Below are 27,692 nucleotides of genomic sequence, written 5' to 3' on the forward strand. Positions count from 1 at the left end.
TCTGGCCGACAAAAGATCAATTAGATAGCGGTGGCAATGCATCGTGACTTGATTACTTGTAGTTTTATATAAACAGAGTAATGCAATTTTGTTTTTGTAGGATATAATATAATGGATTGAAACTGTTACAAACAACTCTGGCCCACCAAAGATCAATTAGATGTTGATGGCAGTGCATTGTGCCTTATTTACCTCTTGTTTAATAACATTGTGAACCAAAATTTATTTTTTGCGAGGATTAATATAATACATTGAAACTTGTGACATGTAACCTAGACCGGCCGAAGGTCAATTAGATTAGATGCCAGTGGCAGAGTAGAGGTGCACCGGTAGGCGCGGCTCTGCATGGAGCACCAACGGCTTGGTTAGGAATAAATCATGCTCCGACTCGCTGAGATCAATGGCTGCTACCCCCTGCGGCTTGCTCCAAGTAAACCCTTGGATTAGCCGCCCGAAGAGCATCATGCACATGTCCGTCCCTAGCGATGATGCGATGCACCCACGGCGGCCGGTGCTAAAGGAGATGAACCGCAATTCATTCTCAGTGAGCACCACATCGCCGCCTTCAGCCATATTAATGTGGCGCTCTGGTTTGAAGAGAAGTGGCTCCTCCCAGATGACCGGGTTTCGACCAAGCCCGATGCGGCTGAGGATGACGTGGCTGCCCTTGGGCACATGGTAGCCGGCAACAGTGGTGTCATCGAGCGCAATGTGCGGCAGATTGAAGGGGGCGACAGGGTGCAGCCGAAACGCCTCGCGGATGCACGCTTTGGCATAGTTGAGTTGCGGGATGTCTGATTCCTGCACCAGCCGTTCTCGACCCACCACCCGGTCCATCTCCTCCACCGCCTTTGCCATCACCTCCGGTGCATTCGCCATCTCCGCCAGCGCCCACTCCACCGCGTTCGACGGATTGTCGGTGGCCGCTAATATTATGTCCTACACCATCGTCCCAACACATTAATTTGGAAGCCTTTTTGTTTTGCATGTATGCCCTTGTATATATAAAGTGTGGATAACCAACCATCGAGTGCGCTTTGACCTCTTCGATGGTGAGCGCCGGCTTCCCCTGAGCGTCTTTGAGCGTGATGAGCACGTCGAGAAAGTCGTCGAGCTCCCTTCTCTCGCCGGACTTCCACTGCCTCCATCGCTCGTCGATGACTGTGTCATGGAGCCGGTTCACCGTCGCGTTCGCCTCCTTGACCACCTTCTCGTGGCCATCCAGGTCGAGGCCGCGCAGCCACGGGAGGTAGTCTGAGACGCAGAACGCGAAGAGGAGCCCGAGGGACGTAAACACGGCGTCCATGTGCTCCTCCTCCATCAGGCCCGGCCCACCGTCCGGCCGAGGCTCACCGAAATACCGCCGGCCGAAGGCTAGCCGGCGGATGACGTTGCCGCAGTAGTGCCTCGCCACGTGCCTCACGTCCACGCCAGACGCAGACCCGGTGGCGAGGGTGTGGACGTAGCGGCTGAGGTTGTCGGCCTCATCGGCGCGCCGGTCGTGGAGCCACCGGTGGCGGGACGGGCAGACGATCTCCGAGGTGAGCACGCGGCGCATCTTCTTCCACTGGTCGCCGAAGGGCGAGAGCACGGCGTCCTTGTACCCGCCGCTGATGGTGCCGGAGGCGAAGGTGAGCGGGCGGGAGGCGAAGTTGGCATCCTGCGTCCTGAGTACCTCGCGGGCGATGCTGGGGCAGGTGATGGCGATGACGTGCACGCTGCCGAGGCGGACGCAGGTGATGTCGGTGCCCATGTCCTCCATCATCCGATGGATCCACCGGAATGCCGGCTTGCTGAGTAACATCTCGGGAAGGTTCCCCACTACCGGCCACGGCACCGGCCCTGGCGGGAGAGCCGGCGCCGACGCACCAACAATTCCGCTACGAGAACATGCGATCTTGCTCTTGGGACGCAGCACCAGCCTCCGTGGATCATGAGGGAGATGAATGCTAACACGAGCAGTGGCGCTAGCGCCTTGGCAGCTGCTGAGGAGATGAATGCCCATCTTCCCCGAAAGCTTTGCTTTTGCCTGCTTCCTAATGTAGCACCTCTTGTTGCCAAACGAGTTGAGCTTGGTGTGCTGCTATAGTTATGCATGAGTCCCTATATACTCCCTCTGTCCGAACAAGTTTGTCTCAAACTTGTCTCTCAAGTGGATGTATCTAGCACCAAATTAGTGCTAGATACATTTATTTAAGAAACAAACTTTTTCGGATGAAGTCATCTGACTATAGATGGAAAGCATCCATCAGCCCACCTGTGCACCGTAGCATGAGAGGAAGCAGGACGTACAATTTGCCTCCTAGGACCTGCGTGAGAGGACATAACGAGCGCTAATTCTGGATGGTTCGCTTCCCGTTAATTACAGGTTTTTTTGCATTAATCACGTCCAATTACTTTCCTTTTTTTAAACCTACGTCTAATTAGTTTCCTAACAACTTCTGATTTGCCCCCAGCAAACAAATATAATTCTATTTTTGTAGATGCATTTTTTTGCAAGGAAACAATTACGGTTTTTTTTGCATTAATCACGTCTAATTAGTTTCCTTTTTCTTGAAGCTACGTCTAATTAGTTTCCTAACTTATGATTTGCTTCCAACAAATATATCTCTATTTTTGCAGATGCATTTTTGTGCAAGGAAACATCTTCTCTTTTTAGATTGAGATGTGCTTTCAATAAACAAATACACAAAATAATTATTTCCGTGGGAAGTCTGGATAGAAGCATTACTTTTTGTCAATGGAAGCACACTTTCGCGTTGCAAACATATTATTCGATCATAGAAGCATACTTTTACAGTCTTGCTAAGTCTCAGTCGATGCTATATCCATAAGATCTTACATTGAGATCCGTGCAAAAAAATCTAGTTTTTTCTTTTTCTCTCTTGCATGTTATGTCACTTGATTGAGACTTGGTTAAATCTCAATCGACTGAGACCTAGCGACACCCTTTCTTTTATTGATGGAAGCACCATTTCACGTTGCGATGCAATTGTGCTTCTGTTGAGAAGACTATTTGCTTCCATCATATTACAATTGTGCTTATGTTCAGAAGAATATTTGCTTTGAATATGTGTCTATCGAAAAGAATATTTGCTTCTATCGAAAATGAGATTCAATTCTCTCTAGTCAAAAATCGCATCCAATGTTCAGCTACATTTTTTTACAATCATGCAAATTTTTATTTCCATCCACTAGAATTCAATAGAACATAAAGTTGCATCGGGCAAACATAAAAATTCTGCTTCTATATTTGATTACTTATATTTCCAAGGAAATGAAAAATTACAATCACAATTTAGAGTGAGCCTGAACCAGTTCAAGCAACATCTTTCCGAGCTTCTTCTGGTTGAATTCACCCTCTCCCCTATTGTAGCTCCGATGATGTTCAGCAGGTGCCGCCGTGAACTGCACTTCAGCTGCCGCATACCACCAAACATAGCCTCCACTGGAAATACAGAAAGGGTACGATGTCTTCTCAAGATAGTTGTATGGAAGCAAGATAATAGAAATAAGAAAGTTTATTCGTTGAACAAGCTATTTGTTGAACACGGCACGAGAAATTGCAGGAAGCATTAAATTATGGGAACCCAACATAACATATCTTTGTATGAAGCAGAGATCATTGATAATATATAATAAACTGTTTGGCACAAACAAGAGGATGCGTCTCTTATGTCGCCAACATACAAATTGAACCTATTATCGGTTGATGAATGGAAGCATTTTTCTTGTGAGACAGAACCAAATGATTACAATGTAGAAGAACCCTGGTGAGAAGCATGCAAAAGTGCACTGGTTACATAGGTAGTGTTATTTGGAAGCATGAAATTTTAAAAATGGAGGCATATTTATGAAAGTAACACATGGTTTGGTAAGTAACAAGAAGCATGAAAACATGGGAACTCAACACAACTGGTCATGTTATGAAGCATAAAAATTTGATAATGAATAATCAAATAAATCTTGCTAGCAACATGAGAATGCATCTGTGTCGGCAACATTCTAAAAGAAAGGATTTTTCAGTTGATAAATGCAAGCATTTTTAATAATCAACAACTGCATTTGTCTGTGCTTCTTACCTTGGTGCTTCTACATTTTAAGCATTTTCTAAGCGATCAAAACAAAGTGCTTACAATGTAGAAGCACCAAGGTAAGCAGTACAAAAAAATGATGTTGGTTCATTATTATTGATAGGTTGAAGCATGAAAGTTTGAAAAATGAAACAAAGAAAATTGGCACCAATTGTGGAGGCGTTTTTGTGGACGCTCCATATACAAGAAGCAATGGAAGGTTGTTTACTCAACAATTCTCATCTACGTTGGAAGCATTGAAAATTGAAACCGGGATTGACTACAACTGTCTGCCTACATTGGTATGGATGATTGGCGACCTAAATAATCCAACAACCAAATTGTTAAATGAAAAAATAACTAATACATGAACAAAACAATTTAGCAAACAAGGAACATACTCATCAAACAGTACATTACATATAAAATTGCAATTTGCCAATTACAAATCATAAAATTGAGGCCAGCCGATGAAGTGTGATACCTTCTATTCCGAGATTGGGCCCTTCGACAAGGGAGAAAATGCCGCTTGGGAGGGGGGCGCACCACAGCTGCAGCCGGTTCAAACCTACCAAAGCACCAACCACCGAAGAGATGGGGGGCTTGACTCCCTAATGTTAGGAAGGTGCACCTGCGATGTGACCTGAGGGCAGTCCGGTGGCCGCACCGGTGGAGAGCCACCTTGGGGTCGCACCGAGGAGCATGCAACGGATTTGGCGGTGGGGTAGTTGTGTGCTCGACGACGAGGTGACGAGGAATCAAGCGATGTGCGGCGATCGGAGAGTTCGAGGCGATGTGCTTCACGGCGAGCTCAGGGGTGACGAGGAAGCATGCGATGAGCGGCACAATTTGAGAGGTCGGGTCGATGCGCTTCACAGCGAGCTCAGGGGCGGCGCGTGCAAGACAAGATGGCGAGGGTATTTGGGCGAGTAACTAGGGGGGAGGGGGGTACGGGCCATTAAGTTGTTTCTACACCGTGAGATCCGACGAGAATTCATGGTATCAGTCTGTCTGAAGATTTGCTTGGAGTCAGACTACTGATTGGAAGTGTTTCCCTATGTAGTATTCCTACGTGTGTTGCTTGCTTAGGCCATATACAATGCAAGATGCTTAAAAATGGTAGTGCTAAAAAGATGATGTCAGATTTTTTTTAAGGATGGCAAACGTTTTTGTGGCACATCCAGTTAGCGTGAGATGGCAAATTTAGTTTACGAGCATGGCAATTCCTGGCAAAAAAAATGAAATGAGGAGGATTGGCCATGCTTGCCAACTGAACCTAATTACCATCCGCGACAAACACAAACTGTCATAAAAAATGTTTGATTTGTCATGGTAAAAAAATCTGACGTCAGATTTGAAGTGGCTTACTGAGGTACCTCTATTGTAGAAATAAGCATTGGTCACTCCGGGAAAAACATTGTAAAGGCCCATATATACTCGACACACCGTATGTCGAGTGTAACACTCGGTATCAAGCATTAGGCATACCCCTGACCAGCTCCCCCCGCATCATGACTCCGTCAACTGCATCCGCAAGGAACACGTGGTGAAACTTTTTCGAGTACCATTTGTTTGCCAAGTGTTTTTTCGGGTTTGTGCCAAGTACCACGGTTTTTCCGAGTGCATTACCCAAGGTGCAGGTTGTTGTATGCCGAGTATTTTCTAGATGCCGAGCGTTTTAGGGTGGTGCTTGGCATACTGGCCGCTCGTATGCCGAGTATCCCGTGAAAGAACACTAGACATTCAAGAGGTACGGGAAAATATCTGGTGCACCGGTGCACCGAACTCAAGTCGCACATTTTAAATATTTGAAAAATTCTAGAAAAAAATGAAGCACATTGACACAACATTAATGTAGATTGTCACAAAATTTCAAGTCAAAATTCGAAACACAGCTCCTAAAACAAAAATGACAAATTCAACACTGATAGTACATAACATAAGTTGGGCTTTAGATTTGGCCCATTATCACACTGGTGTCAATTTTGTATTTCAAAAAATATTTTAAATTTTGATACAAAATTTTGTGGCGACATACATTGATGTTGTGTCAATGTGCTTAAATTTTTTTAGATTTTTTAAAATGTTGGTAGCGCCACAAGTGTTGGTGCACCGGATACGTTCCCCCAAGAGGTACTCGTCATAGACCGTTTTTCCTGTAGTGGGTGCTTAAGCAAAAAAGTCAGTTTATTTTTGCAAGCACTTCTATTATAGCTGGATAGTTCCGTGCATGCATGGGCGACCAACATGCACCATGCAGGAGGTGGTGACGCTAGAAAACTGAAATTTATTTTGTCCATGTTTGAACAGGCGTCTGGTTTACAACCCGATTTTCACACAATCAAATTGTTTTGTTTTAGTAAAGCAAAAATACATGAGTAGTGATTGTACTTCTATTCACATGCGTACAAGGTAGCTTCCCTTTTAAGTATCTTGGGCAGTTGGTAACTTGGGATACCTCTGAATGTTGTTCTATTGCATAATAAGGATGGGAGAAGTACTAAAGAGAAGGCAGAGAACAAGAACGCGCATGCTTGGTAATGGAAACAGTACTCCTGTGGGGTAGATTTGTTTTACTAAAATCATGTTTGACAAATGTGCCTTTCAGTATGTTCCCTAGCTATGTTTAAGTGTCTATTTCAAGGAGAAGTTACTTTGGCAGGAAGATGATGTGGGTGAGAACACACCACTTGGTCAATTGGAAGATGGTATGTCAGCCTATAAAGACCAGTGTAGTTTCGGCGTGACTGATTTAGAAGAAATGCTATACAAAGAACAATACAGGGAAGTCTCCAACGACTCACATTGAAGTAATTAAGCAACGGTCATCGTTTATACTAGTAGATTAAACCGGCAAGCTTGATTGCAACAGCTTTTTTTATCTGCTTTGGCTAGCTAAGTCCATACCAAACTGTAAAAAAAAATCTGCAATTAGACTCACCAGCGGAATGCCAGCGCGTTGCCACGTAATAACGAAGAAATTTACACCAAGTGCACTTACATTTGCTGCCTGAATTCCCGCGGGTTGCAACAACCTTTTATATTCGTCTTGACTAGCTAAGTTCACACTGGATTGTAAAAACAATTTCGCAATTAGATTTACTAGCAGAATGCCCATGTGTTTCCATAAAATCATGTACAACTAAGTAGGTGATCTGCACTAACATATTTATCTCATATGCAACTATGACAGCTCAACATGCAACCATGCAAGGAAAAATGTCCACCTCAACATTTAACAATGCATGTCAAAACAGGCTCAAATATTTTAATTATATTATGATGCATATATTCAGGGCCTGTTCGGCCGCTCTCCGCGGAGCGGAGCCGGCGGAGCGCCCTTTTAGCAGCTCTGCGTATTATACCTACCAAGCCAATCCGCTCCGGCGCGGAGCCGCGGAGCGGAGGGAGTCCGAACGCGGCCTCAATAAACATTTTATAATTTTACAATAATCATACTTATTTTTGGTTTTATGTCTACTTTTAGTTATAGTTCTTATTTTTTTAATTCAAATATTCATGTTCATATAACCAAATTTTATTGAAATATAGGCTGAATGGCCAGAATGTGCCCGAAACCGGAAGCTCTTCCTACCACTAAATGGCCGGCCCAGGTACTTACTCGGTGCGCATTAACGACAATTCACCGCAGCGAGCAGCAAATAGAAAACGCGAGAAAATTCCGACAAGAAAGCCAACCCTATAACAAAAAAATGCGGACACAAAGACCAACCCAAATACGAGGGAAATTAAAAACAAAAGGCAAGCCCAAGCACCAAGGAGAAGCCTTCGAGACAAGGATAACGTCCACAAATCCTATGCATCGCTCACTGCGAGAGTTAAGGTTCTGATCGCCCACTATGCTAGGACGATGGGCCGGCCCATTAGAACTGAACCGAAGCGGGTGTCACCACTGGTTTTAAGAACCTTCTGGAAGATTCTTGACGGGTTTTGAGAAACTTCTAGAAGGTTTGTGAAACATTTTTCTTTCCTGGTTTTTTTGCAGTTTTCCTATTTTTTGTATTAAGTGTTTTTTTCTGTTTGTTTATTTTTCTTTATTTTTTTCAAAACTTACAAATTTAAAAAGATGTTCATTTTTTTAAATTTGTTGTCATATTCAAAAACTGTTCTTGTGTTCAAAATGTCCAGGGCACTGTAAGAAATGTTCACATTTTTCAAAAAACATTCAAAATTAAAAATGTTCCCTGTTTAAAAATTTGTTCACCTATTCCAAAAATATTCACGTTAAAAATATTCGGATTTCAATTTTATGGTTTTTCCTGTTATTTATTTTTGCTCAAATTCACAAATTTTAGAATTTCTTTCCATTTAAAAAAATTCACTTATTCAACAATATTTTATGTTTTTAAAAATTTGCTAGGAGTTTGAGAAAAATGTTCCCATTTAAAAAAACACATATTCAAAAAATATTCGCATTCTCAAGAGTTGTCCGGAGGTTCAAAAATTGTTTTTGCTTTCAAAATTTGTTCACACATTCAAAAAATTCTCAGGGAATTTCAAATAATGTTCAAGTTTTTGGAAACTTGTTTAGAATTTCCAAAAATGTTCCCATTTTCAATTTTACTTGTAAATATGTCTGTGCGTTGCAACGGGAGAAATATCCCACAACACATATGTCAGTGAACCATGCTAGTCATGCTTAAAACTTAAACAACTAATCTCATCTAGAAGAAATTTCCTCTTTTATAATTATATCTACAAGCTACTCCGTACTGAGCAAACGTATGATGGAATGGGTGAAGAATTTTTCTCCTTTTATAATTATATCTGCAAGCTACCCAGGCATTCACGTGAATAATTGCATTTGAAAAAATAGGGACTAAAGCAGCTAAATATGAATGTTTTCATGAAATCATTTGAACCTAACTTTTACTTAAGTTCCTTTTCAAATTCCTTTCAAACCTTTTCTAAAATCCCACAGCTTTTCTACTTCAATATAGACCTTCAAACCTTTCCCTTAATTATTTCTGCATTTATCAAAGCTCCACCAAAAAATATCAACATTTTTGGAAATTGAAATGAGTCTGAATTCAACTCTTCCAAAGTGGGTGTAACTTTTTTATTTGGGCTAAGTATAAATCTAGACTCCATGTAAAAAGGTTCAACATTTTCTAAAATCTCTCGCTATTTGTTTTCTTCTCTTTTCCCTCTCTCTAATTTCCTTTTTTAAGTAAAATGGGAAATGGAAATAAAAGAGAAGAGAGAGAGAGCACAACAACAGCACATGGGTCTAAGGCCTAAGGCCCAGGTCTGCCTCCTCCTATAGCGCCCCGATCCCCCTTCTCTCAACCTCTCTCGCTCGCTCCCACGTTCGCCGACACCCAGAGATGCTCACACACGCAGCGCCCAACCCCACGTGATCCCCTCTCCCTCACCGTCTCCTTCCTTTTCCCTGGTGCTCGACCCCCCTGCCGCCGTCAGCCATTTAATCCGACCGCATGGCTTGGCCGCCTCCTGCCCAAGCACCTCTCGCTCCTCTGCCGTCGTGGCTCCGCTCTGGCACCGCTCCTCGCCCCCAACTCTTGTCCTCACCGCTAGATCGCCTGGATCCGACCGCCTGATGTCCGCCATAGTGTGCGGTGGCTCAGTTGCTCGCTAGATCTGGCGGCGATGATTGGAGATGTTGCTTCACGTTCGTCGGTCGGTCGCGTGTGGGGCTCCTGGCGGCCAACATGTGCATGCTGGGGTAGCCTATGAGGCGGGCCTATGGCGGAGGCGATCTGGCGCAATGGTGGCGTGCTCAAGTGCTCAGGGACATCCTCGGCGGCTGCCTGGTGGGATATGGGGGCGGCACGAGCTTCCATCTCTGTACTTTGCATGCTACCAACGTTGTTGGTGTCAACAAGCAGTGTCTCAAGCTTTCTATTAGGCTGGGCACTCCATACTGCTTTTTTGTTGAATTCATGCACCTCTCCTCTTTGATTGTTTGTTGGCTTGTTGGTTCTTGCAATTTGGATTGTATATAAGTTGATAGGATTTGATGTACAGTGTCGGGGTGGGACTATTAATTTGAATCTGAAATTTGTGCACAATAAGTTGGTAAATTAGAAATTTGTGGAGACGGTCTAGGTGGGCCTAGCCAGGCCCATCTGGGCGACGGACGAACGAGAAAATTGAAGGTAGCGTACGAGCAGAAGCAAATCTAGAGTGCAGGTTGAATAACAAAAACCATATGGGCTTTTATGCAAAATTACGTGACAGTGAACTGCCGGAAGCACTGCGTGCTTTATTAATAGGTTTATTAATAATTTAATTTTATTCACTTATTCAGAAAATGACCTAGGTTCAAACCATGTTCGAAATTTTCAAAAACGGTATTTTAAAAAATGTTCCGCTTTCAAATTTTGTTCACAAATTATAAATTTGTTCATGATTTTTCAAAATTTATTCAGGTTCTTGGAAGCTTTTCGAATTTTTGAATATTTACAATTTATGATCATTTTAAAATTTCATGAACAATTTTTTAATCCATGAACTTTTTTGAATTTATGACCTTTTTAAAATTCATGAGTTCTTTTTGAATTTGTCGACTTTTTAAAATTAATAAATAATTTTCAAATTAGTGAAAACGTAGAAGGAAAATCGAAACATTTTTTTGAGGAAAAAACAAGACGTGAATGACCAGGTGAGCAACAGCTAGCGAGTGAGGCGGCTCAATGGGCCGGCCCACCATGTCAGCGGTCAAGTGGGGGGTGTACGCGACACGAGCCATATTGCTTGCAGTGAGCAATACCTAGCAGCGCCCGGATCGATCACATGCGGGCGAGCTCGTTGGGGCCTCACCGATGCGCCGACTCCATTCTCTAGGGAGGGGCAAAACTGAAGCGTCATTGTGGCTGTTCGGTGAAGCGGCTGAGTGAAGCTAATCCACCAGGGGGAAAAGTCAATCATCGGTTGGTGGAAGCATTCATGGTTGCTAATGTGCGCCACTTTCCAGCGGCAATTAATGGAGGTATGTGTTTCAATTTCTAAAAACTGAGTTGCTTTTGTATATATACTCCGTCGTCACGAGCAGGCTAGCAGCACAGAAGGAGACAGAAAGAGAGATGCAACAATGAGCGTCGGGCCTCACCTCTATGGCGACAGAGTAAAACTAGGTGCACCTTCGCCGCTATTATCTTCAATCGTAGCCCATCTGATCTCGTTCTCTGCCTCCAGCTCGCCTGGCAACGGAGAATTCGTTGACGTGTCTGTGTCTCGATTTGCCTCCGGAGATGCTTTTCCTCCCATCTGTAACACCCCCAGTGTCAAGCTGCAGTATTCCCCTACTAATGATGCCAAGTCATCACTGTTATTGTTGCTAATCTCACGTTGATTCAAAACCAATTCAAATTCAATTTTAAAATAAAGTCAAAAATTCAAATTTGCCAAACATGAAAATTAAAATGTTCAAAGTGTGGAAAATAATCACTGAGTAATTCTCATATTGTAACCAACCTCTTCTGAATTTCCAAAATGCCCATGGGAATTAACTCAGTGCTCCAGCAGCATTTAATTTGGCCTTTTCAATTTCTAAAATTAATTAGGCAACTCCTTTTGGCCCCAAACTTTTTGTGCCATCTAATATTGTTGTGCTTGATTTATGTGCAAAGTTTTACAAGTAATAAAGCTCATTTGGTAGCTAGAATAAATAGAAAACAGTAGCAGGAATGTAAAACAATAAAAAAATAGAAAATGAATAAAGCCTATTATGCCACTGGGCCATAAGTGGCCTCAGCACACAAGGCCCAGCCCACCAAGAGCCATCCTCCTCCATGTTCACAGCAGGAGGTCGTGGCACACATCCGACCACCATGGCCGCGGCTGTGGATGCGTGTTGGACATCCTGCGGCTTACCCCGGCGCCTACTTGACGCCCCGAGCTCTCCTCTCTCTCCCTGGTAACCCTAGTCCCCCAAATCCCCTCTCCTCACTCATATCCGACGACCTGGAAGAGGCCAAACTCGCGGTCGTCGTCATCGTCGTCGATCCCGCGGCCACCGGCCTCCATTCGTCGCGCCAAGACGTCGAGGATCTCCGCCATCGTCGTCTCCGTCGCCCTCGCCTTTCGGTTGGAGCTCGGAAGGACTGCTGCCTCGCCATCGCACGGTCTTCTCCGCACGGCTGCCGCATCTCGTCGACGAGCGCGGCGCGTCCAGCCACCCCTGCACCTTCCAACCATGTCCATGAGCTCCACCGTGAGTTCCTCTCCCGACCCCCCCTTTTCCCCTGCTCGATCCGCGCCGTAGCCGTCGTCCCCGAGCTCATCTTGGCCGTGGCCGTGGACCTGCTCCTGCGCGTGCCTGCCCGCGCCTAGCCCCGCGTCCCGCGGCGCCCCTGGCTGCGCGCTTGTGCGCCTCACCCACGCCCCGCGTCTATCCCGTACACGCGCGCCCGTGCGTTGTTGCTCGTGTTGCTTGCCCGCTGTTTGCCGCTCCACTGATGCTAGTTGCCGCTGCTGCTTTAGCTTCTTGCTGCTCTTGCACTGCTACTGCTCTTGCTTGCTGCACCGCTGCTACTTTGCTAGCGTTGCTTGCTAGCGCCGCTTGCTGCTGCTCTGTATTGCTACTACTCGCTGCTTCTCCATGGCCGTGTGTGTGCGTGCTCTGTGTGTGATGTGTGCTATGCTGCGTCCTGTGTGTGTGCCTATGGCCGGTTGGGTCTCTGGATGAGACGTGGCACTGTTTAGATTAGTAGCTAGCTTTTTTAATTTCACATCGAGTAACCCCCTGGACTGCCCTAAACAGTGGCTAAACAACTTCTAACAGGAGCAAAAATATTATTGGGAGGTAGTACACTTGACAAGGCTCAAATGTTTCAACTGACCAAATCCTTTCGATGCGTGGATTAATTTCTATGAAAATTACAAAGTTCTATGTTTTGTTAAAAAAAACCGAAAACTGCTTTATTTTCATACCTATTTTAGAGCTGTTGATGATCAGGCAAATGACCTCTAATATGGATGGAAGTGATACTAACATGTAGATCACAGAGAAGTGCTCACAACTGATATAAGGCACAAAATCATAGGATGTATAGAACAATAGCTATAGTCTCCAGAAAACAGCTAAGTGATGTTTTAAACTTTCGAATTCTCAGACTTAGTAGAATTTCAGGGATTTTGAGGATATTGTTAAATCTTTGAAAAATCATAGAAAATTAACCGTAGCTTGGATCGAAAAACTTTATATACGAAAGTTGCTCAGAACGACGAGACGAACCAGAATACGCAGCCCGTTTGTCTGCCACGCATCCCTAGCATAGCAAACACGCAACTTTCCCCTTCCGTTTTATCTGTCCGAAAGCGCGAAACACCGGGGATATTTTCCCGGATGTCCCCCCCCTTCACCGGTACCACCACTTACCGCATTAGGGCACCCCCCCAGCACCGATACTTGTCATGTTATGCATCGCTATGCATCTGTTTGCTTAATATTTATTGCTTCTTCCCCCTCTTCTCTTTGATAGACTACGAGACCGACGCCGCTGCTACCCAGTACGACTACGGTGTTGACGACCCCTCTCTCTTGCCAGAGCAACCAGGCAAGTAAACCCCCCTTGAGCATTTCGATATCGCCCATTTCTTTCCCTCTCATTCTTGCATTAGAACTGCTACTGCTTTATGTATGATCCTACTCTGATGCATAGCCTGTTGTTGTTACCTGCTTTCATACCTTACCTGCTTATCCTAAACTACTTAGTATAGGTTGGTTAGTGATCCATCAGTGACCCCCACCTTGTCCCAGTTGCCCCGCTTTATGTTCGATGACTCGATCATCGTGATCGACGTCCAAGCCCCGACACCGCACATCACCCCCCCCCTAGTTGGACAACTCTGCAGAGTTACCGTCGAGTGCCGAGGGTGGAACCTCTTACATCACTTCTGATGAGATCTCTATAGTGTAGCTATATGGTAGAGGTCATCGAGTGTGATTTCCTCCTTAAACACTTCCGTTACCGCTCTGTCGTGCAACCCCTCAAGTGTGAACCTCGAGGGTGGTTCCTCTTACGTTCACCTTGATGATAACATCGAGTTGGATTCACTGGGGGTGATTCCTCGGGTTTTCCCCTTGGTGTTAGACACACAGTTACTATGGTTACTATGACTTTGCACTGAGCCATGTTACTAAAGACGGGTCGACCCTGAGGGGTACACGCGCGAGCTTAATTGCGAGTGATGTGGAGACGGGTTGACCTGGAGGGTGCCCGCGAGATAATTACGAGGCGTGGCCGGGCATTCCTAGCCCTTGCCGCAAGTCCTCGAGACGGGGCAATGGGGTCACATCTTTCGTGAGTCTCTGCTTGTTACCACGCGTTCCTAATCCACTACAATTTGGATATTTGATCTGAGGGGCCTCTGGCCTGATAGCACTAACCATCACGTGGGCATAGTATGGGCGTTCTGCGTCGTATGCATCAGCCGAAGCTTAATAGACATCAGCGACTGAGCGGCGCGCACCGGGTTGGACTGGTAAGCACCTTCCTTTTTGAAGGAGGTAGCTAGGTCTGCTCACCGGCCGCCCTCGCAACGTGCAGGAGTTCCCGGGGAGATGGCCCATGACCCCTGGGGGCATAGGTTTAGTCCGGCGTGCTGGCCTCTCTATTAAGCCTAGATCGGGTTGCGGTGTATTGTTTGGCCGAGGCCGGGCATGACCCAGGAAAGTGTGTCCGGCCGGAGTTAATCGAGCATGGTGGGTAAGTTGGTGCACCCCTGTAGGGAAGAAAACATCTATCGATAGCCTGTCCTACGGTAACCGACACTTGGAGTTGTATCCCGATAGATACAACTAGAACTAGATACTTGTGATGAGAAATGGATTGTGATGAGAAACAGATGGTGATGAGAATTGGATTATGATTGGAACTGGATAGTATGGCTCTGGGATTGCTTTCTCGGAGGGAGTCGAGAAAGGATCTCTGGCCGAGATTGATAACACCTCTACTACTTTACTTTATGCTACTCTACTCCCTCCTGTTGCTGCAAGATGGTGGATTCCAGAAGATGCTAGTCTTCGATAGGCTAGGCCTTCCCCTTCTCTTCTGGCATTCTGCAGTTCAGTCCACATATACTACCCCTTTTCATTAACACCGATGCATATGTAGTGTAGATCCTTGCTTGCGAGTACTTTGGATGAGTACTCACGGTTGCTTTGCTCCCCCTTTTCCCCCTTTTCCATTCTTCTCGGATGTCGCAACCAGATGGTGGAGCCCAGGATCCAGACGCGACCTTCGACGACAACTGCTACTACACTGAGGGTGCCTACTACTACATGGAGGCTGCCGACGACCAGGAGTAGTTAGGAGGCTCCCAGGCAGGAGGCCTTGCCTTTTCGATCGATGTTGCTTTTGTGTTAGCCTTCTTAAGGCAAAAACTTGTCTAACGTATGTCTGTACTCAGATATTGTTGCTTCCACTGACTCTTGTGTATTCGAGCTTATGTATTCGAGCCCTCGAGGCCCCTGGCTTGTAATATAAAGCTTATATTATTTTAATTTGTGTCTAGAGTTGTGTTGTGATATCTTCCCATGAGTCCTTGATCTTGATCGTATACATTTGCGTGTATGATTAGTGTACGATTGAATCGAGGGCGTCACAAGTTGGTATCAGAGCCGACTGCCTTTAGGTAGCCCCCTTTCCAACTCCTTGGCTGAAGTCGAGTCTAGTTAGTGAAAAACTTTTACTAACATGGATGTGTGCCTTACGGGCCCATGTTGCCATTTGGGTGGTATTAGGATCTTTTATTCCTCGTCTATACTCTGGGACTCTGATCTCTCTTATATTCGGGTTAAATGGTTTTTACTAACTTGAGCATTAGGATCTCGTGATCACATCCGCCCAGAGAGCCCCTTATTTCAGATGATCGCCTGCTGCATCAGAAGATTCCGAAGATACTCTACGATATTCTCTCGAGACTTTGTGCCTGTTGCCTTTGCAATTCCCTACCACCGAAATATCCTTATGGATAGCTACACACACTTGCCAATTTTACATCCTAACCCATTGATCTTGTTATTACAAGATGCCCTGAACTGCTCTCCGTTGTTCCGAGAATCCCTTGAGCTTACTGCGTTGCAGTTCCTTGTCACCTGAATACCCCTTCGGATAACTTTGTGCACCTATCAAGTACCCGCTAATCCTCAGTTGATTTATGTACTTCACAAAAGCCTTTGTAATACCATTCATTCTTGTGAAAATCCTCAACAGCCTTTTGTTCTTGAATTTCTTGCTTGCTTGCATTATGGTTAATACCATAAGTCTAGTAATCTTATTGTCATCCGTTGTCCCTATCATTTTGAGTCCATTGATACAATATGTTGCGAATGATCGCAATCCTCAGTCAGATCCTAGAATTCATCCTTCCGGCTCAGACGTCATTTTAACATGTGTTGAATCTCGATCAATCAAATCGCCATCGATTGTACCTCTAAGGCTATTCTACCTATCCATCCCTAATCAGAGAATTGCTTCTGATCCCTTGTCTTGGAATTCATAATTTCTTTGCAATTGAGCTCTCAGTTAGTCAGTTGTTTCTATAATCTGATCTCCTTGCATTCTTTCTTCCTCTGGTTGAATATTGATGTTCACATCAGATCCACATTGTGGACCACCAGACCCCTTTTACGGATTTTATCCAACAACATTCTTCATATTCAATAAGCTTGTGAGCCTTTCCTCGGATACATAATGCTTTTGGTAAATTGTATCCTCCACTTTCTCAAGCATGCTCTACTACTGAGCGTGTGTTACTTATTCTCAAAATTTATGATATATGTTCCTAAGATGCCCCGATGGGTTGAACCTATGCCTTCCCTAATCTGTGTGAACTCGAGAGTTACGCGGATTATACTCTACTGGCTTTTCGTCAGATAAAAGTTCAATACTACAGCTTCATCAAGAGCGAGAAGTAAAATGAAAGGTTATGCATTGTAGAAGTGGGAGTCGACCTTGAACCTTTGTGTTCATGCCCACGGACACGGAGTGGAACTTATCATGAAAGCTTCTTGCAAGGATATTTAATCATTTGAATAATTCTTCTGGTATCGTAAATTGGATCCCTTGCAGTTATGGTCTCGGCCATATTTCCTCCTTGATCCCATTGGGTAAGTTAAAATTACTTATCCTCTACAAATCGTTTCCCCCGTCCAACCTCTACTCCGATTTACCTTCTGGCATTACACCTAGTACTTGGTACTGGGAAGCTTTATACCCCATCACATCATTCCTAGCCTGGTCGGCTATATTTTTATCGTGTCAACTTTTAACTGTGTCACCTGGTCCTCCTTCCCGGAGCACAATTTTCGACGATGAGCTAAGCTTACGTCCATTTTCCTCATCATATCATTTCACCTTGAACAACAAGCTTGATTTCGAGTTTGTGATGTACCCATGGTTCCAATAACCTTTTGCTTCATCATTCCTTTGACTTGGTGTCGTCGCTGAATGATTACATCTTCAGGAAATCTCTCGACAAATGTGTCGTGATCATCATCAGCCTTATGAGCTCTTCCAGGATATCAATCGAATGAGAAATACAATCCTTCCCCTCGATGATTTATGTTATCATCGACAACATTCTTGCCTTCCCCAACACAAACTTGTTCATATAATTTTGGAAATACATCCTTTTTGGCATGTCGATGGATTGTGGCTGAGCCCGTCGGCCACACCCTCATCTTTTTCCTGCTAAAATTGTATGACTTATTTTCTAAGTTGTTTTCGATGGATCCTTGGTGTATCTAAAGTTTGACCTTTGCTTGAAACTATGTCAATGCTATCTCGAAGCATGTCTGTGGTAATCCGATCTCCAATAAGAACATTTGAAGCACGGTACTAATTTTTTTTATCAATTTTCCAAACACCGTTGTATGGGTAATGTCATGAAATTTCTTTCCCTTTACCTAATTGGTTATCTACTTACTATCCTGTCATGGATATCTTGCTCTGTCTGTCCTTGGGAAGGATATACCCCTGAAATATGTGTTTAAACACATTTTCCTTTCCATTGTTCTATTTAATTGGACAATTATATTTTCCTTTCCATTGGTTTGCTTAACCTTTCTTGTGATCTATACATGTTATAAGCAGAAATAAATCCCTGCTTATGGAAACACCTCGGTATACAACTCTGTCAGTGTGACCCTGTTACTATTGTTGACGACATCCTGGTAACCCCCGATGGACGAGAACTTTGCCTATTGGTCCGCCTCGTTCAACGAGCAGGAAAATGGTTCTCTTCGTCCCTCGCCCTTGGTACCGACGTTGTTACCGACATAACTAACAGGCTGCCCTCTAACATGCTTTGCTATCATGACCGTGCAAAATGCTAGCGCCCTTTCTACTTTTAACCCACATGGTGGGCCCAATAACCCACAGTTCCACAGGATCGAAACCTAACTCTCCTGTACCCCCTGTTTCTAAGGTTATTCCTCCCGCTTGGCTTCGTATCATGTCACGAGCCACCTTCTAAGAGATGATCTATTCCGGATGCTCTGAACCCCTTTCTCACACTCGGTTCAGGTATCAATCGTTTGTCCATCCGCTTGAAACTTCCTATTGTACCTCCAAATTTTGCCCTCGATGTTTTCTTAAGTTTCAACTCAAGAGACACTTCTGCCACATTCCCTGAATTGTTCACCAGATAATTAACCCTATAAGGGTCAGTTCTTTCGAAGTTACTCTTTACTTCCGCACTTAAATCTCGGGACGAGATTTCTTGTAGTGGAGGAGATTTGTAACACCCTCAGTGTCAAGCTACAGTAATCCCCTACTAATGATGCCAAGTCATCACTGTTATTGTTGCTAATCTCACGTTGATTCAAAACCAATTCAAATTCAATTTTAAAATAAAGTCAAAAATTCAAATTTGCCAAACATGAAAACTAGAATGTTCAAAGTGTGGAAAATAATCACTAAATAATTGTCATGTTGGAACCAACCTCTTCTGAATTCCCAAAATGCCCATGAGAATTAACTCAGTGCTCCAGCAACATTTAATTTGGCCTTTTCAATTTCTAAAATTAATTAGGCAACTCCTTTTGGCCCCAAACTTTTTGTGCCATCTAATATTGTTGTGATTGATTTATGTGCAAAGTTTTACAAGTAACAAAGCTCATTTGGTAGCTAGAATAAATAGAAAACAGTAGCAGGAATGTAAAACAAAAAAGAATAGAAAATGAATAAAGCCTATTGTGCCACTGGGCCATAAGTGGCCTCAGCACACAAGGCCCAGCCCACCAAGAGCTATCCACCTCCCTGTTCACAGCATGAGGTCGTGGCACACATCCGACCACCATGGCCGCGGTTGTGGATGCGTGTTGGACATCCTGCGGCTTACCCCGGCGCCTACTTGACGCCCCGAGCTCCCCTGTCTCTCCCTGGTAACCCTAGTCCCCCAAATCCCCTCTCCTCACTCATATCCGACGACCTGGAAGAGGCCAAACTCGCGGTCATCGTCATCGTCGTCGATCCCGCGGCCACCGGCCTCCACTCGTCGCGCCAAGACGTCGAGGAGCTCCGCCATCGTCGTCTTCGTCGCCCTCGCCTTTCGGTTGGATCTCGGACGGACTGCTGCCTCGCCATCGCGCGGTCTTCTCCGCACGGCTGCCGCATCTCGTCGACGAGCGCGGCGCGTCCAGCCACCCCTGCACCTTCCAACCATGTCCATGAGCTCCACCGTGAGTTCCTCTCCCGGCCCCCCTTTTCCCCTGCTCGATCCGCGCCGTAGCCGTCGTCCCCGAGCTCATCTTGGCCATGGCCGTGGACCTGCTCCTACGCGCACCTGCCCTGCGTCCCGCGGCGCCCCTGGCTGCGCGCTTGTGCGCCTCACCCACGCCCCGCGTCTATCCCGTACACGCGCGCCCGTGCGCTGTTGCTCGTGTTGCTTGCCCGCTGTTTGCCTCTCCACTGATGCTAGTTGCCGCTTCTGCTTTAGCTTCTTGCTGCTCTTGCCGTCGCCGCTGTTCTTGCACTGCTGCTGCTCTTGCTTGCTGCACCGCCGCTACTTTGCTAGCGTTGCTTGCTAGCGCCGCTTGCTGCTGCTCTGTATTGCTACTACTCGCTGCTTCTCCATGGCCGTGTGCGTGCGTGCTCTGTGTGTGATGTGTGCTATGCTGCGTCCTGTGTGTGTGCCTATGGCCGGCTGGGTCTCTGGATGAGACGTGGCACTTTTTAGATTAGTAGCTAGCTTTTTTAATTTCACATCGAGTAACCCCCTGGACTGCCCCTAAACAGTGGCTAAACAACTTCTAACAGGAGCAAGAATATTATTGGGAGGTAGTACACTTGACAAGGCTCAAATGTTTTCACTGAACCAAATCCTTTTGATGCGTGGATTAATTTCTATGAAAATCACAAAGTTCTATGTTTTGTTAACAAAAAAAATCGAAAACAGCTTTATTTTCATACCTACTTTAGAGCTGTTGATGATCAGGCAAATGACCTCTAATATGGATGGAAGTGATACTAACATGTAGATCGCAGAGAAGTGCTCACAATTGATATAAGGCACAAAATCATAGAATGTACAGAACAATAGCTATAGTCTCGAGAAAACAGCTAAGTGATGTTTTAAACTTTCGAATTCTCAGACTTCGTAGAATTTCAGGGATTTTGACAATATTGTTAAATCTTTGAAAAATCATAGAAAATTAACCGTAGCCCGGATCGAAAAAATTTATATAGGAAAGTTGCTCAGAACGACGAGACGAACCCGGATACGTAGCCTGTTTGTTTGCCTCGCATCCCTAGCATAGCAAACACGCAACTTTCTCCTTCCGTTTTATCTGCCCGAAAGCGCGAAACACCGGGGATATTTTTCCGGATGTTCCCCCCTTCACCGGTACCACCACTTACCGCATTAGGGCACCCCCCCAGCACCGATACTTGTTATGTTATGCATCGCTATGCATCTGTTTGCTTAATATTTATTGTTTCTTCCCCCTCTTCTCTTTGATAGACTACGAGACCGACGCCGCTGCTACCCAGTACGACTACGGTGTTGACGACCCCTCTCTCTTGCCAGAGCAACTAGGCAAGCAAACCCCCCCTGAGCCTTTCGATATCGCCCACTTATCTCCCTCTCATGCTTGCATTAGAACTGCTACTGCTTTATGTATGATCCTACTCTGATGCATAGCCTGTTGTTGTTACCTGCTTTCATACCTTACCCGCTTATCCTAAACTGCTTAGTATAGGTTGGTTAGTGATCCATCAGTGACCCCCACCTTGTCCCAGTTGCCCCGCTTTATGTTCGATGACTCGATCATCGTGATCGACGTCCAGGCCCCGACACCGCACATCACCCTCCCCCCCCCTAGTTGGACAACTTTGCAGAGTTACCGTCGAGTGCCGAGGGTGGAACCTCTTACATCACTTCTGATGAGATCTCTGTAGTGTAGTTATACGGTAGAGGTCATCGAGGGTGATTTCCTCCTTAACCACTTCCGTTACCGCTCTGTCGTGCAACCCCTCAAGTGTGAACCTCGAGGGTGGTTCCTCTTACGTTCACCTTGATGATAAGATCGAGTGGGATTCACCGGGGGTGATTCCTCGAATTTTCCCCTTGGTGTTAGACACACAATTACTATGGTTACTATGACTTTGCACTGAGCCATGTTACTAAAGACGGGTCGACCCTGAGGGGTACCCGCGCGAGCTTAATTGCGAGTGATGTGGAGACGGGTTGACCTGGAGGGTGCCCGCGAGATAATTACGAGGCGTGGTCGGGCATTCCTAGCCCTTGCCGCAAGTCCTCGAGACAGGGCAACGGGGTCACATCTTTCGTGAGTCTCTGCTTGTTACCGCGCGTTCCTAATCCACTACGATTTGGATATTTGATCCGAGGGGCCTCTGGCCTGATAGCACTAACCATCACGTGGGCATAGTATGGGCGTTCTGCGTCGTATGCATCAGCCGAAGCTTAATAGACGTCAGCGACTGAGCGGCGCGTGCCGGGTTGGACTGGTAAGCACCTTCCTTTTTGAAGGAGGTAGCTAGGTCTGCTCACCGGCCGCCCTCGCAACGTGCAGGAGTTCCCGGGGAGATGGCCCATGACCCCTGGGGGCATAGCTTTAGTCCGGCATGCTGGCCTTTCTATTAAGTCTAGGTCGGGTTGCGGCGTATTGTTTGGCCGAGGCCGGGCATGACCCAGGAAAGTGTGTCCGATCGGAGTTAATCGAGCGTGGTGGGTAAGTTGGTGCACCCCTGTAGGGAAGAAAACATCTATCGATAGCCTGTCCTACGGTAACGGACACTTGGAGTTGTATCCCGATCGATACAACTAGAACTGGATAGTTGTGATGAGAAATGGATTGTGATGAGAACGGATGGTGATGAGAATTGGATTATGATTGGAACTGGATAGTATGGCTCTGGGATTGCTTTCTCGCAGGGAGTCGAGAAAGGATCTCTGGCCGAGGTTGATAACACTTCTACTACTTTACGTTATGCTACTCTACTCCCTCCTGTTGCTTCAAGATGGTGGATTCGAGAAGATGCTAGTCTTCGATAGGCTAGGCCTTCCCCTTCTCTTCTGGCATTCTGCAGTTCAGTCCACATATACTACCCCCTTTCATTGACATCGATGCATATGTAGTGTAGATCCTTGTTTGCGAGTACTTTGGATGAGTACTCACGGTTGCTTTGCTCCCCCTTTTCCCCCTTTTCCATTCTTCTCGGATGTCGCAACCAGATGGTGGAGCCCAGGATCCAGACGCCACCTTCGACGACAACTGCTACTACACTGAGGGTGCCTACGACTACGTGGAGGCCGCCGACGACCAGGAGTAGTTAGGAGGCTCCCAGGCAGGAGGCCTTGCCTTTTCGATCGATGTTGCTTTTGTGCTAGCCTTCTTAAGGCAAAAACTTGTCTAACTTATGTCTGTACTCAGATATTGTTGCTTCCGCTGACTCTTGTGTATTCGAGCTTATGTATTCGAGCCCTTGAGGCCCCTGGCTTGTAATATAGAGCTTGTATTATTTAAATTTGTGTCTAGAGTTGTGTTGTGATATCTTCCCGTGAGTCCTTGATCTTGATCGTATACATTTGCGTGTATGATTAGTGTACGATTGAATCGAGGGCGTCACACCATCCCAGCGCACCTGCAAGGCAGTGTTGCATATCTTCACATGGCTGTGGAAGACAAGGTGTTCTAATTAGGATTGGGGTGAGGTGGGTCCAACCATGCCTCCACTCCCTATGTAAATATGTGTTTCACGATTGGCCATGGGTTTTCCCTTCTCAATTTTTTAGCCCTGGACACCTTCCTTCTTGCTAGGTGGACTCCCTTCTGTGCCTCCTCCTATTGTTGTATTTTGCATTCGTACTTGTGGGCATCATACCGAAAATATTAAAAGGTACAAATATTGTTCCACCTGTACGACAATAACAACTCATATGTGTGTGAGAATACATTTATATTTATTTCCATCCTCCTCCTTCCCTGTTATGTTTATAGATCAATGTTCTTGCTTGTATCCCCTTTCAAACATCTTGGAAGATCATGTCAGAACTATTGGGGAACGCCGTAATTTAAAAAAAAATCTATGCACACGCAAGATCTATCTAGGTGATGCATAGCAACGAGAGGGAGGAGTGTTGTCCACGTACCCTCGTAGACCGTAAGCGGAAGCGTTATAACAACGCAGTTGATGTAGTCGTACGTCTTCACGATCCGACCGATCCTAGCACCGAAGGTACGGAACCTCCGCGATCTGCACACGTTCATCTCGGTGACGTCCCACGAACTCTAGATCCAGCTGAGTGTCGAGAGAGAGTTTCATCAGCATGACGGCGTGATGATGGTGATGATGAAGCTACCGGCGCAGGGCTTCGCCTAAGCACTGCAACGATATGACCGAGGTGGAAATCTATGGAGGGGGCATCGCACACGGCTAAACAATCAACTTGTGTGTCTATGGGGTGCCCCCTGGCCACGTATATAAAGAAGGGGAGGGAAGAGGTGGCCGGCCCTAAGGAGGCGCTCCAGGTGTGGGGAATCCTACTAGGACTCCCCAGTCCAAGTAGGATTCCCCTCCTCTTTCCTATTCGGAGTAGGAGAGAAGGAAAGAGAGGAAGAGGGAGAAGGAAAGGGGGGTCGCGCCCCCACCCCTTGTCCAATTCGGTTTGGGCAGCGGGGAGGCGCGCCCCACCTCTTGGCCCTTCTCCCCTCTCTCTCCACTAAAGCCCAATAAGGCCCATTACTTCTCCCGGTGAATTCCCGTAACTCCCCGGTACTCCGAAAAATACCCGAATCACTCGGAACCTTCCCGATGTCTGAATATAGCCTTCCAATATATCGATCTTTATGTCTCGACCATTTCGAGACTCCTCTCACGTCCGTGATCTCATCCGGGACTCCGAATAACCTTCGGTACATCAAATCACATAACTCATAATACCAATCGTCATCGAACATTAAGTGTGCGGACCCTACGCGTTCGATAAGTATGTAGACATGACCGAGACACATCTCCGGTCAATAACCAATAGCGGAACCTGGATACTCATATTGGCTCCTACATATTCTACGAAGATCTTTATCGGTCAAACCGCATAACAACATACGTTGTTCCCTTTGTCATCGGTATGTTACTTGCCCGAGATTCGATCATCGGTATCACCATACCTAGTTCAATCTCGTTATCGGCAAGTCTCTTTGCTCGTTCTGTAATGCATTATCCTGCAACTAACTCATTAGTCACACCGCTTGCAAGGCGTATAGTGATGTGCATTACCGAGAGGGCCCAGAGATACCTCTCTGACAATCGGAGTGACAAATCCTAATCTCAATCTATGCCAACTCAACAAACACCATCGGAGACACCTGTAGAGCATCTTTATAATCACCCAGTTACGTTGTGACGTTTGATAGCACACTAAGTGTTCCTCCGGTATTCGGGAGTTGCATAATCTCATAGTCATAGGAACATGTATAAGTCATGAAGAAAGCAATAGCAATAAACTAAACGATCATTATGCTAAGCTAACGGATGGGTCTTGTCCATCACATCATTCTCTAATGATGTGATCCCATCTATCAAATGACAACACATGTCCATGGCTAGGAAACTTAACCATCTTTGATTAACGAGCTAGTAAAGTAGAGGCATACTAGGGACACTCTGTTTGTCTATGTATTTACACATGTACTAAGTTTCTGGTTAATACTATTCTAGCATGAATAATAAACATTTATCATGATATAAAGAAATATAAATAACAACTTTATTATTGCCTCTAGGGCATATTTCCTTCAAGAACACATAATATTCAAGTAGGAGACTTGATCTAATATGCAAAGAGATTAATTGATGATAGCAACAGACGTGTACTTAATGTATATTTTTCACAAGGAGATAGCTTTTCAATCATCTCCTTGCCAGATAGCAAACTCTTTATAGGTGCAACATATTGATTTTGTAAGTCTGAAGTCATGTTGTAAGTCAAATACGTACCTTCTAAATTTCCATCTTAGCAATTCATTTCATGTTGTAAGTCAAATAACTACCTTCTATACCATCTCTTAAATTTTAGAGGGGTGCTAAGGTACCAATAGGGCATCAACTTAATTAATGTTGTAGGTCTGAAGTCATGCTACCCTACTTAGCTCTCATCCTTTTCTGCAATTTTCTTTTCCTCTTCTGGAATTTAAGCAATTGACAGAAAACAAATGTCTATAAATGACGGAGCCAGCAAATTATATACTCCCTCTGTCCCATAATGAAAGACTTTTTTTATATTACACTATTGTTAAAAAAACGTCTTACATTATGGGACAGAGGGAGTAGCACAATATACAATAGTCCAACACCATCTTCAATTTATGTTGCTATTATCACAAGTTGAAATTTAATCTTGCTCATCATTGTGAGTATTTTGCCCCAAACCATGTGGTCCATTTTCAAGTATATATAAGTACACATGAAATGCACCACATAGGTGTGCAATGCAAAGACAATGCATGCTGACTTTTAGGTTAGATTGTGTATCTCATCTCCAAGTCAATAATATGGGGTTTTCTATTTTGATATCCCATATTTTTTATTTTGAAAAGGAGGAATACCTCCGGCCTCTGCATCAGTCGATGCATGCAGCCATATTATTAGAAATCATAACAGAGTCTTAACATCCAAGGAAGCACAAAATTCGAGCAAAAAAAGAAGAAAATAAATATGTAAAGCGCCACAACCGGCAATAAGGCGCCACATCTGGCGATAAAGAACAGGCTACGATGCCTACACACCTAGCCTATTATTAACTCGCCATCCAAATCGGCTGAAGATAGCCCGTGCTACCGTCTCCCAGCGATTGCACCCAATAACCATAGGACCCCTGTAGTCTGCATGAGTGAGTAACGACCACAAATGGATCTAGGCAGTAGCTCTGTAGATAAGCTGCAAAAGATTGGTGAATGTTGTACCATTAAAAATCATATCATTTCTAGTGTTCCATATAGCCCATAATAAAGCACATATCCCTATCCGAATATGTTTAGCTATGTGTATGTCTACTCCATTAAGCCACGTCCCAAATAACGTGTTTATGCTCATTGGAGGTTGGATGTTAAAAGCTATATGAATAGATCGTCATAACAATTTTGCAAGTGGACACTCAAGAAAGAGGTGTTTAATCATTTCGTTTTGATCACAAAAACAACACTTGGGGTTACCAACCCAATTCCTTTTCATCAGATTATCTTTGGTCAAGATGACTCCTTTGTGGACGAACCACCTAAAGATCTTGATGTAGAGTGGAACTTTAATCTTCCATGTGCAAAGACCTCGACAATGGCCCAGAGTCAATTAAGTCCAAATACATGGATTTCACAGAGAATAATCCATTTGTGGTTAACTTCCAACTAATTTTATTTGCCTGGTCTGAAAGATGAACATCCATCAACCTACAGACCAGGTGTAACCAAGCATTCCAGCGTTCTCCTACAATTGGTTTAGGTTTCTGATGGATATGAGTGGATTCAACCGACGTTAGTGGTCTTCAAAGTTTCTACAAATCCTTGTCGATGTTTTCTTCTTCGGGGCAGCGATAGCTTTGCAGATGGTTGATGACCCACAAGTATAGGGGATCTATCGTAGTCCTTTCGATAAGTAAGAGTGTCAAACCCAACGAGGAGCAGAAGAAAATGACAAGCGGTTTTCAGTAAGGTATTCTCTGCAAGCACTGAAATTATCGGTAACAAATAGTTTTGTGATAAGGTAATCTGTAACGGGTAACAAGTAACAAAAGTAAACAAGGTGCAGCAAGGTGGCCCAATCCTTTTTGTAGCAAAGGACAAGCCTGGACAAACTCTTATATAAAGGAAAGCGCTCCCGAGGACACATGGGGATTATCGTCAAGCTAGTTTTCATCACGCTCATATGATTCGCGTTCGTTACTTTGATAACTTGATATGTGGATGGACCGGTGCTTGGGTACTGCCCTTCCTTGGACAAGCATCCCACTTATGATCAACCCCTCTTGCAAGCATCCACAACTACAAAAGAAGTATTAAGGTAAACCTAACCATAACATGAAACATATGGATCCAAATCAGCCCCTTACGAAGCAACGCATAAATTAGGGTTTAAGCTTTTGTCACTCTAGCAACCCATCATATACTTATTA

At 45.0% G+C, this 27,692-nt stretch overlaps 2 protein-coding genes across 3 annotated transcripts; one reads left to right on the top strand and one right to left on the bottom strand.

Moving 5' to 3' along the window:
* Positions 1 to 297: 297 nt before the first annotated feature.
* LOC123184966 (tyrosine N-monooxygenase-like) lies at positions 298 to 2,005 on the bottom strand. Its single transcript, XM_044596993.1, has 2 exons — positions 1,025 to 2,005; positions 298 to 939 (listed from the first exon to the last, which is right to left on the bottom strand). Exons 1-2 carry the CDS (start codon positions 2,003 to 2,005, stop codon positions 298 to 300), a joined length of 1,623 nt encoding a protein of 540 aa, XP_044452928.1.
* Positions 2,006 to 19,350: 17,345 nt separating this feature from the next.
* Positions 19,351 to 22,866, top strand: LOC123184967 (uncharacterized). Of its 2 annotated transcripts, none has more exons than XM_044596994.1 (2): positions 19,351 to 19,746; positions 21,027 to 21,530. In XM_044596994.1, exons 1-2 carry the CDS (start codon positions 19,380 to 19,382, stop codon positions 21,197 to 21,199), a joined length of 540 nt encoding a protein of 179 aa, XP_044452929.1. In that variant the 5' UTR covers positions 19,351 to 19,379; the 3' UTR covers positions 21,200 to 21,530. The 2 variants fall into 2 exon arrangements, with proteins under 2 accessions (XP_044452929.1, XP_044452930.1); XM_044596995.1 differs by lacking the exon at positions 21,027 to 21,530 and adding an exon at positions 22,761 to 22,866 and having other exon boundaries at positions 19,357 to 19,746.
* Positions 22,867 to 27,692: the final 4,826 nt, after the last annotated feature.

The sequence above is a fragment of the Triticum aestivum genome, chromosome 2A, assembly GCF_018294505.1.
Source record: "Triticum aestivum cultivar Chinese Spring chromosome 2A, IWGSC CS RefSeq v2.1, whole genome shotgun sequence".
Lineage (NCBI taxonomy): Eukaryota > Viridiplantae > Streptophyta > Magnoliopsida > Poales > Poaceae > Triticum > Triticum aestivum.

Excerpts from the sequence above, each read along its gene's own strand:
- LOC123184966 (XM_044596993.1), bottom strand. The coding sequence starts at position 2,005 with ATGGGCATTCATCTCCTCAGCAGCTGCCAAGGCGCTAGCGCCACTGCT. Across the intron at positions 940-1,024 it reads AGGTCAAAGCGCACTCGATG|GACATAATATTAGCGGCCAC; the intron begins GTTGGTTATCCA and ends ACGATGGTGTAG.
- LOC123184967 (XM_044596994.1), top strand. The coding sequence starts at position 19,380 with ATGCGTGTTGGACATCCTGCGGCTTACCCCGGCGCCTACTTGACGCCC. Across the intron at positions 19,747-21,026 it reads CCATGTCCATGAGCTCCACC|ACTACGAGACCGACGCCGCT; the intron begins GTGAGTTCCTCT and ends TCTCTTTGATAG.